This window comes from Chaetura pelagica, unplaced genomic scaffold, assembly GCF_000747805.2.
Source record: "Chaetura pelagica isolate M959 unplaced genomic scaffold, ChaPel_1.0 scaffold55, whole genome shotgun sequence".
In the NCBI taxonomy this organism is placed as follows: Eukaryota; Metazoa; Chordata; class Aves; order Apodiformes; family Apodidae; genus Chaetura; species Chaetura pelagica.
The window spans coordinates 4,790,992-4,802,408 of NW_009953571.1; the positions used below are offsets into that span (position 1 = coordinate 4,790,992).

Consider the following 11,417-nt stretch of genomic DNA (forward strand, 5'->3'; position numbering starts at 1 on the left):
GAACTAAGTTTCAGAATTAGTCAAATTACTGAAATATCTGGAACATCTTTTAGCCAAGTTATTTATATCCTCTATTGTTGCTTCATGGATCTTCAAAGGCTTTACTTCAAATGAGCTATTAGGAAATACCAGCACGAGCACCCAGGCCAACTACAGCTTGTATCTGTCTCCCAAGTCAAGTGTTACAAAATGTCCTTAACTACAGCAGTTTGACCACTGCATAGTGCTGTGCTCTTAAACAACAGAAACATCTCAAGATGGGCAAAGCACAGCTCACAATCGAGTCTTCTGAAGGTGCCTCACTGAATCACTCACTGAAACCATCTGCTGCCTGCCCTTCATTATGGCATCCCATTTGGAAGGTATCTTCAAGTGCTGCATCAGACACTCCTGCAATGTGCAGACACGATGTGGAAGGAAGCCACCTGTTGCCATGGAGAACTGCAGAGCATCAGCAACCTGTGATGGAAGGGATCAATATGTCATGACCAGCATCTGTTAACCCAAGGTAAAGAATGTGGTGGTTTGACAGTGGGGATGCATATCAGAAGTAAAGTATGCTGCAAACAAATCAGTCCTCATTTTGACTTCATACAGTTGCAGACCTTATAATCTGACTCCTTAAAGCTGTAAAGTTACATAAAAGGATAAATTTGTGCAAGTTGCTTATATGTTGCATTAGTCTAAGACTCCTTCTAGGCCAGTACTTGTCTCCAGACAGCAGATGGTTGGAAGCAGTATCAGAGAGAGCAAACATACAGTGATACTTCCCCAGGATACTTAAGGGTTTGCTTTTTATCTAAAACCTGAAATAGTGATGCAATGTAAGGAAAACATATTAAATAATATGTCATTTGTCAAAGCAGCACTTGGCAGCATATAGAGCCAGATGATGAGCAGACAGCAGCCTCCAGCAGTGACTGGATGGCATGGTGCTTGCTGGTTTCTCATCCTGCTTTCATCCCTCTTACCCTTCCGCAGTAAGAGCAGGAACAGCCGTGACTCTTGTCCCTAACTACAGAACACAAAGATGACTAGAAATATTGCAAAAGATGCAGAGCAAAGACAATGGAAGAAGGAAAGCCTGGAAGAGAGAGACTCAGCAGGGCAATGGAAAGGGAAAAATAAAAAGCCTGCATCCACACAAAATCTGAGATGTGAGCTATCTGTCATGAGAACAACCTACCATTCAGACTTCCTCTGTTACTCAAAAGCTCAGATTCCCACACTGGTCCCCTGAAATCCCCACTGACTTCTCATAGCCCTTTTCTCCCGTGCTACTCTCTCCTGAGAAACCCTGAGCCAACATTCAACACAAGCATCCACCGTCCCACCAACAAAACCATGAGTTCAGAGGCCAGCAAGTTTTACTGCAAGGGTTACAGCTGGAGCCACTGTTTGAGCTGTTCTGCCAGATGCTGCCCATCTGCTACCTAGACCACTCAGCAGCCCCAGCTCAGTCCCTGCAATAGTGACCACGGAATTGCAACTGACCTCTTCTGGCATCTTACACAGAGGGTAAATTCCAAGGCCAAATCCCTATTCCTAACTTAACCATAAAATCTTTAAGAAAACAAATAATAATAAAAAATCTTCCTGTCAAATAGCAAAGGCAAACAAGTTGGTATGATTTATTAATGAATAAAGCTGCCTCTAAGGCATCATCTTCATAGCGAAATGTTGCCTTCTCTGGGAGAGAAGTCATTTATTTGCTAAGCTTACCAGAAGAAATTGCTAAATCAATCCATCTACTGAATCTCCAAGGAGTAAAAGATTGTATGAAAATATTATGAAAAACATGCTTAAAGTTAGAGCACCAGAAGTAGAACAACCAATCTTGGACTACGGAAAGAAATGTGAGACCTTCTATGCTCTGTGGTAGAACAGAGAATCTAGGACTGCCTCTATTTATGCTAGGACGACTACATTGCTGCAGTCCAAAGAAGTCTACAACCACTAGCTGAAAAGTGGCAGGAAACACACCTGGAGAAAGGAACTGCAATAACTCAAACTGATGAGTTCACTGAAGAGAATAAAATGGAGGAGACCCAGGAGAAGATGACCTTCACTGGACTGTAAGCACAAATCACCAGGTAAGGAGGAAGTTTCCATCATTCATTACATACACTCAAAGCAGACCTTCGTATTGCACTTCTGACCACTAAAACCTTCACTGGCCTCTCTTTCTCAGTAGGCAAATGCAGATGAAGATGAACTTCAGGAAAGACCTTCTCAAGCAATCAGTTACTTTTACTCAAAATCAAAACAAAGATGACGTTCAAATCTACAAAAATATAGTCCATTCTTCTAGATAGTTAGAGAGAGTGTTTCTAATAAAAAATGTAAATGCTTTCCAAACAAGGAGAGAAAAACAAAAATGAAAGCATCTTTGCAATCAATATTTATTAAAAGTCTAATCTGAACGAACAAGGTTATAGAATAAACCATGTTTTAGCTTTCACTGTGAAAAATCTTTGTCCAAAGTCATGGCAAGCTAATGGTTTTCATTCAAGGGCAGAAAAGCAAAAGGCTAAAAAGTAGTGTATGTGCGTTGATCTCTGGAACCAGACAGCAACAGTGACTTCTTCCTTTGTACATTTTATGATTAAACCTTGCATGGACCTCTCTGCCTTATGGAAAGTCTCAAGTGGTCAAATTTTCTTTATTCTTTCTGAAGAATTGTATTATTTCTTTTGGTACTACACAAATATGCAACCAACAACATTTTTAAACTGACACGCATTTCAGAGCATGATAGTGCTGTAGCCTCATGATGCAGCACGAAGTGTCCCCGAAAGCAACGTTAGGGATGTAAGCACTGACAACTGCCAGTTGTGGGCTCACTGTGCAGCTTTTTCTGCTGCTATAGCCCAACAGGGACACACACACACATGCCAGGGTGGGCAAATGCGAACTAGCAGTATCAGACTTCCACAGACATTATCATTAAAAGTTATTTCAACAGATGATGACGCTTAAGTACTGTAAGAACACCAACAAGGAAGACAGTCAGTGAACACCAGAAGCCTTTCATTGCCATCCTCTAACATGTGGTGTTAATTATTTTAGGTTACTCATTGCAAGGAATAAACAGTTGCATTAACTGTACAAAACCAGGGATAAATAACACTTTTTAAATTATGCAGGCAGGATCCAATCTAACCCAGAGTTTTTCATTCTATTGCTGTCGTTTTTAAGTTGAGTCTCACTTATGCATGCAGCCTGTTACAATTTTAACAACACTGAGAATCTGCCCCTAAGAAGTGGTTCACAAAAAGGATCTGTGGGAGTTTGTTCAGGGGTATTTCCCAGTTATTTGCTCCAGCAGTACAAAGTAGAAGACAGGACAACTTAATTGCATATCGGGTATACTGCAGGGTAGCCAAAAAAACAGACTACTTCATCAGCTTGCTTATATTAGAAGTAGGATTCAGGCCAATGAATCAGGGTATTTGAATCTAAGCCTAGAGATGTCTTAGTGCAAGAAATGCATGCACATCAGCTCATACCAAGACAACAGAACAATGAGTGCAATTCTATGCACCTCAGACGCTAGGGTGGGTATTTCTGGTTAGTTATTTCCACTGTATCAGTTACATGTTCTAGCCAGTACAGCTGGGAGCACTGATGGGAATTTTTATCCCTTCCTTTTCATGCAGTCAAAACTTAACACTGACTGATATTTGACCTGTAATGGAGTAACAATTTTTAGGGGCAAAAGGCTAAACTAAGATCAGAAAAGGACTGACAGAAAGCTCTGCTGTATAAAGCTTACTATGTAGCCCAGACCAGGGCTTTGAAGAGTTACTATAGGTAGTCATACCTATGACATAAAACTCAATGTACAGGCAAGAACAAGTCATGCGCAACAATGCAGAACATACCCATGCCCATTATGAAAGATCATGGCCATTATGTTATGTTCTTCTCCCTTGAAAGACTCTAATTCTCCTGTTAGTCACGCAACATTAACCATCACAACTACCAAGGCCAGCACCAGCAAAAACAGATTTTTGTGGCAACCTGGCTTGTTCTCTCACTTCTACCACTGCTTTTATTAGCAGGTTCTTCCCAGTGCTGGGTACTTGTAGCCTGACTGTTTTTCTACACTTGGGAAAAAGACATAAAGAGTAACAAAGAATATAAAGCATAAGCTGACCTGGCTCCTGCTGAAGTCACAGTAGCCTCTGGTTGTGCTGAGTTTGATCAAAATCAGTTAATACATCTTACCAAAAACCCCAATATACTAGCTGCTAATATTAGATAATAACTACCTTGTAAAATGGGTCTACACACAATTCTAAGTAACACTATGATCAGCCTTGCCTACCGGTTCTTTTTAGCTAGAACAAAACCACTACATTTACATGAAACTCTCACATTCTAGTAATGTTAAATCTTCTTTGAGAGAATGCCCTGAACTAGGCTGAAGTTTCTCTTGCTGATGTCCCCAACCAGAGTATCTGAAGGGTACCTGTATATCAAAGACATTGGAGAGAAGGACACCGTACGGATGAAAGAGGCAGTCTGAGAGCCAGCGGCAGTCATGTATGACCTAAAGCAAGAAAGAGCTGTCAGACAAACTTGTGTCCAACTGCAACTTTTTTGGTGTAGCCAGATCATTACATATGTATATGACCTCTGCCACCACAAACAGCCTCAGGCACCCTGTATCCTTACCTTCAAGATGTTTTTGTCTTCAAGCACCATCTTTAATCCATTTTTTAATGCCTGAGGTCCCAGAAGGAAGATATCAAATAGAAAAATACAGCTCTTTGTTGCCATCTACAATTCAGTTGCAGAGAAAATGAGTGAGGGAGAGTAAACAAAGGATTTTGAAGAAGCAGAGAGTGCACGGTTGCCCACAAGTCATCATCTCCTATGTACAGCCTTATGTTGGGAAAAGCAGGTTTAGTTTCCTTAATGCTCATTCATGAACAAATCTTGTTTTTTCCAGAGATGCTCAGAGGCTCTCACAATAGTTAGAAAGAACAATCCAGCAGTCTACTATTTGAGACATATCAGCAGCCAATGCTATGCACAGTACTTGAAATAAATTCCTACACCTACTTTGGTGACATTTTTAAGAACCACTTGCAAGAAAATGATTGTGCTCATGACATTCCTTTCACTGACAAAGACCACTACCAAAGAAATAAAGGACATAATTTTCAACCCTAGCATTTAAAACAGGATGTAAAATTTAGGTTTTGCCTATGTTCAAATTCACAATGGTTTAACAAAAGCTGTTATTTAAAAGCAATTTAGCCATAGCAAAGCAAACATTTTGTGGATGCTACTTCTGCATAAACGAGTTAAGTTTGAAGCATGAACTCCCACACACATTTTGGCTTTGGATAAACACACTCACTTTTAAACCTATTTAAAAATAAACTCAGACAGTTTTGAGCAAACATATTAAGCTGTTCTCTTTTCTACCCTTCCTTTTCTGGTGCTGATAACATCACAGGCAATTAAAATACTATATAATCTTTAGATGGATTTTATGCCTTCAATAATATTGGCATTGTGATTAGGTCTTGCAGTTTTTCAACAGGAACAGCTATAGCAGTGTAATACCTCTACCTGTACACGAGTATATAAAGATGGCAAACCAAGTATGTTACATAATTAGATACAAATGTATGTATCACATACAAGTTTTTATTATATTCCTGTATTACATACAAATATTTATTATATTGCCTTATAGTGGTATAATTCTTTTTGTAACACATTTTAATGAAATACCTGATCTGTCTTGAAGAACATCATATCCCTTACCAAAACAATTATGTATGTAAGTCTTAAACACAGGCTAATCCTCAAATGTTTCTCAGTCACACCTCTGTTTAGTATCACATTTTGGGAAATGCATCTTACCTCAAGCCATAAGAGTTTTCCATGATGACACAAATTAACACCTTCTCCTGCTATACTGACAACACACTGCTGTTTTAGGTGCAGCACCTAAAGAAAAAAATAAGTTAACCTAAATAGGCTTTAGGAAATTCCTCAAAATTACATAAAGAAGATGCTCCTTTCAGTTAAAAAGGAAAATTAATCTTCTAGAGTATAACAGAAAAACCTATTACTCTAGCAGACACAAAAGGTCTTCAGACAATTAAGATAAAGTAAACTACACTGTGCATGTAACACAAGAGAAGGCATAAACAAAAATTTTAAAACCCAGCTTCTTTTCCAAGCAACATTTAGATTCCTCTATGAGCAGGGAAATCTCTTCCTTTGGGGAGAACTTTTTCCTCTGTATGTGGAATAGACTTCCATAGTAAGAGCTCAAATCACAGATGCTGTCACTGCAACATGAAATGGCATGGAAGATCTATTGTACTGCTGGTCTAATTCAAGACCTAAAAAATGCTATTCAATTTAATAATACATATGTCATTGGCTCCAAGTTCTGAAACAAAGCCTTTCTACCAAGTCTGCTTATGTTGTTATACATGACTGAAACAGTGCAGGTATGTACAGAGTTCCAAACACCTACAAAAATTACACCATCAATTTCCTCTTGTACTGCTAACAAATCCTCATGTTGTTCCCTTCCTAAACAAACTAACTGTTCACTAAATATTGACCCTTCACCTCAGTCTCTGGTGGTACAGTCTGAAAACAGCAACCAACACAGTGATGCAGATTCATATCCACTCACTGGAAACTCACATGCACTGCCCTCTTTGCCTGCAGACATGCACACTTTAAATACACTTACTGCTGGGCCAAATTTCTTCTGGAAACAATCAACAACTGTGTACTCCACATTTTCTTCTTCTTTCTCCTCTAAAATGAAGAAAAAAAATAATCATGAGATACTCTCTCTGCTTTGCACAAGGGTATGTATTTTAGTTGAGTAACAACTCCTCTGGTTTAGCTGTTCAGTTCTTCCCTCTCTACCTCCTGAAAACAGCCCACCATGCTACTGAGCTTGGCTGATTCAGATGTGCAGTCCAGAGCGTGAGCGTAAATTCTGTTTTTTGATAGAAAACCTGTCTGTTTAAAAGTGAGTTGCAGTATTACTTTTTCTTATTATAAAAGAAAAAGAGTTCCGTTTGAAAAATTAGATCAGTTACAAAGAAAAGCACCCTGATTCCCAGGCTTGCCAGGGAAGGGAAAAAATGGTAACAAAGATAAAACTGACAAGTACAGCTAAGTGATCAAGGGGCCACCAACAATTTAAGACAGATTTCAGTATTTTTTAGAATCTGCTTAACAATGTCTGATGAACAGGTAAAGAATGGTTCTCTTAAAGATTCTCCCTACTTTTGAGGCAAGATGCAAATGTTAGTAATATGCATCCATGACAACACTTTGCACAAGGGTATGTATTTTAGTTGAGTAACAACTCCTCTGGTTTAGCTGTTCAGTTCTTCCCTCTCTACCTCCTGAAAACAGCCCACCATGCTACTGAGCTTGGCTGATTCAGATGTGCAGTCCAGAGCGTGAGCGTAAATTCTGTTTTTTGATAGAAAACCTGTCTGTTTAAAAGTGAGTTGCAGTATTACTTTTTCTTATTATAAAAGAAAAAGAGTTCCGTTTGAAAAATTAGATCAGTTACAAAGAAAAGCACCCTGATTCCCAGGCTTGCCAGGGAAGGGAAAAAATGGTAACAAAGATAAAACTGACAAGTACAGCTAAGTGATCAAGGGGCCACCAACAATTTAAGACAGATTTCAGTATTTTTTAGAATCTGCTTAACAATGTCTGATGAACAGGTAAAGAATGGTTCTCTTAAAGATTCTCCCTACTTTTGAGGCAAGATGCAAATGTTAGTAATATGCATCCATGACAACACAAGGGCAATCTTCTAAACTTATTAAAATAATAGTCAATTGAAATATCCTAAGAACACATTTTTAAAGGCTCTTCCAGATCACATGAACTCTTGCGCATTTTCTCCCCCATTCCTCAGGCCAATGCAGCTAGCCTTCCTTTAGCCTATGCGGGTCTTGCACTCTTGTCACAGCTCTGAGAACAGAACAAGCTGATCCCATTTTGGAGCTGTACCTGTATATGTGTATATAGCAGGAACCACACAACCAAATCAATGCAAGCACGTGACAGCACAGAAATAAAGAGCAGCAGTCTCACTGAGCTTTGCGTTACCTATCTTGCCACATACGTTTCAGCAACAAGTACAAGATTAAAACAATCACCAAAGAGGAATCCTCACTGGCTGAAGCACTTTGATTTCTCCAAAAGATCACTTGTGCTGCACAGCCACTTTTACAGCTGATGAGAGCAAGGGGATAAACATTCTGGAAAGCAGATGAGTTTCCTTCTGTTGTTGTGAACATATCAGCAGGCAAAGAGCATGTCTGCAGATAACGAGCTCCATTGTTCTTTCAGAATACACCCTGTTCTAATACAGGCAAACCAAGAGATCACAGGCTCTGCAAAATATGTTGTCCGACAAAGACAAACTAACTGCCTTGCTTGACTAACACCCACATCACCTGGGAGGGAATATTTTAAGCTATTTGAGGCTCTGAGCTGGCTCTCTAGGGAAATGCAACGTGAACTCTATGGGCCACAATCTGCTGCTCCTGTGTCTGCTTGTTTGTTCCCTTCAAGAGCTGAAGTGCACCTGCACAAGCAAGGCAACCAATCTTGAAGTTACCCCACAATAAGCTGATTTTGCACAAAAGGGCCTTTATTTCAGATAAAATTTCACATTTATTCTGAAAGTAAAACCCAAAAGCAGAACCTGAACAGATGTTGACAGCAAAGGTTTCAAAGGGAAGAAAGAGTTTGAAGTATAAAGAATTAAGTACCTGACCTGAGCCCAAGAACCATACAACTTAAATACCTGTAAATCTTTACATTAACAATATATTTGATTCATTAGTTAGTTACTGTAATTGGAAGGTGATTTAAAAAGTTCACCAACACTTAAAACAGTTATATCCCTTGAAACTTTACTGTAACCAAATGGAATTTACTAAATCATATAAAATGGTAGCATCTCAAGACCAACAAAAAATAAAGTTAGTAAATATTCAGCTGACTGAAAGATGTCACATACAAGATGCTTAGTTTCTGTGACAGGACAGTCTGAGATCAGTACTGCTTCATTGGGAAACAAAATTTATTAGCATACATTTCCTTATATTGGTATAGAAACATCCCATGATGACTACAGAGAATAAACTGAAAAAAAACCCTTTCTGATCAGCCTTTAGAGGTAGCTGAAGAATCCTGTATCTAAAATTGTGTATTTAAAGGATTACTACAGGAATCTGCTACTGACATGTGCATGTTCAGGTATGTGTGAACGGAGACTTACTTAACAGGGAGAAAGAAGACAAGACAGCAGCAAGAAAGACAACTGCTGCTAGTCACAATTCTATGTGTTTTTAAATATATTTTAAAGATTATTCAGTCGACACTACTTCATTCCTACTTCTCTGAAGAGGAAGAATAAATAATTTAAATGTGATCTTGTGAGCAGACAGAGCAAAGACACCTAGGACCTACGAGCATGGGTCTGCAGGAGCTTTTAACATTATTTTTACCATCTTTCCAAAGTCACATTTATATATGTTTTGAGAGCATCTGTATAAACCTAACCTTCCCTATGCAACTGTCCTGGGACTGTTCTACCACAAAATAAATGCTCATGGGAAATCCTCCCTGAAACCACAATCTGAAAAGGAAACAAACCAAGCAAATTCCTCTACCTAGCAACACTAGTGGGAAGAAAAAGAAATAAAAGTTTCCAAAGTGAGAAATCATAAGCAATAACTTTAAAGAACCTTTTACACAGTGGAGGCCTTCCAATCACCATCTTGTTCACCTCTTTAGAGCAGAGTAATACAAACTTGGCACAGCTGAGTCTGAACATCCATCAGTATTATACTAAGGCTAAGTGGTGGCTCCCCTAGCAAGCACATCCCACCCCTTCTCCCACCATGAAAGGAAGGAAACATTCCAACGTACTCGGAGCGCAACGCTGTTCTCTTCGTCAAATCTGGTTCACCCACCACTTCCACTGCAACAGAAACAAAAAGTTGCTTGTCAGCACTGGAGTGTAAATGGTTTGACATTTGTTATTGCCCAAAAAGGAGAACCACAATCAATACTAACCACCATAGGACATGGCCACAGACACTAAAAAAGAAATTGACCTCAAAAAGTACAGTTTAAATAATTTTAAATTCACTCTGATGTACAAATCTATATAAATTAACTTATCTCAGTAGTCTAGATAGGGTGTGTTTCAGAACTCTAGCATTTAAACAAGACTAATGGGTTAGCATCTCACCAAAACCAAAGTCAGTATCAAACTACAACTAACGACTCTACAGACTATTACATATACAATAGAGCAGGTACAGGGACAAAGGCAGAACGGAGTCAGTTAATCACCTGATAAGTCCAATAGCCTCCTTATTGCTATTTCACCCTCAGCACTTTGCTCCTTGTCCCCAGAGCAAGGCAGATGCTGAGCACAGGGCCTTTATACACCAGAAATGTTTTCCTTAAATAACCACATATTCTTATCACTACTTACAGAAGAAGCTTAGATAACCTGACCATTTAATAGAGATGCTTTTGCTTGTGTGGTTAAAAGCAAAAGAAAGTAGAACTTCAAGCAACTTAACTTCCCAGCGGAGAGTATTAGTGGAAGTCTTGCATCTACAAGAATATACACAACGAATGCAACTTGACTTCAGAACATTAACAAGGGGCATAGTTATCTCAACTCATTACTTTTGGAGTGGTTACTTTCATTAGTGGTCTTACAGGACCTTATTTGCTGTGTCACTCATCAGCTTTGATGCAATACAGTCACAAACCCTTCCCAAAGCAGGGAACTATTATTGCTTCATTGCTAGATAATGGGGAGCAGACGTTGTGTGATTTACATAACATTCCAATTCCTGCTAGCTTTAGAAGAAAGATACACAACTGAAGAACTTGGCAGTGACCAAAAAATGCTGAGCTCAGAGTGGGCATGATCCCTGTGCCCATGGTAAGAAAAGGCTCACCGGTGACTATTTCATGGCCTAGAAATATCTTCACCCCTGGAGTGCTTCTGCCTGTTTCCAAGTTCTTCACTGAAATGAGGGGACAAACACAGACACTCATCACGTCCCACTGCTTGGGGTAAAAGCTTATCAACTGCAGAACACAGCAGGACCATAGGACTGGGTGCTACTGTTAACCAGGAAAGAAAAGGATCATCAGATGGGTGACGTGACAGCTCTTTCACTCTACAGAAGAGGGGTTTCTACAGGAGGACTGTGCACCGCGTAGGAGCCAACTCCGAGGTGCTTCCCTCAGCCGAGGGACCGGCAGGTGCAGCTCTGCTCTGCTCCAGCCTCTCCCGGGAATCCCTCAGGAGCGCTCCCAGGGGGAGGCTGCCCTCGCTGCCAATGGCACTGCGCCTGTCCCCC

General features: G+C 39.7%; 1 protein-coding gene across 1 annotated transcript in view; it reads right to left on the reverse strand.

The window, feature by feature from the left end:
• The window catches only part of EXD1 (exonuclease 3'-5' domain containing 1), an 18,905-nt gene extending 7,796 nt beyond the window's left edge, over positions 1-11,109 (reverse strand). Inside the window, 8 exon segments of the mRNA XM_009999607.1 lie at positions 316-459; positions 4,475-4,555; positions 4,681-4,785; positions 5,884-5,970; positions 6,734-6,796; positions 8,470-8,605; positions 9,958-10,009; positions 11,010-11,109. Of these exon segments, the coding sequence (XP_009997909.1) occupies positions 316-459; positions 4,475-4,555; positions 4,681-4,785; positions 5,884-5,970; positions 6,734-6,796; positions 8,470-8,605; positions 9,958-10,009; positions 11,010-11,109 (768 nt within the window).
• Between the last annotated feature and the right edge of the window lie 308 nt (positions 11,110-11,417).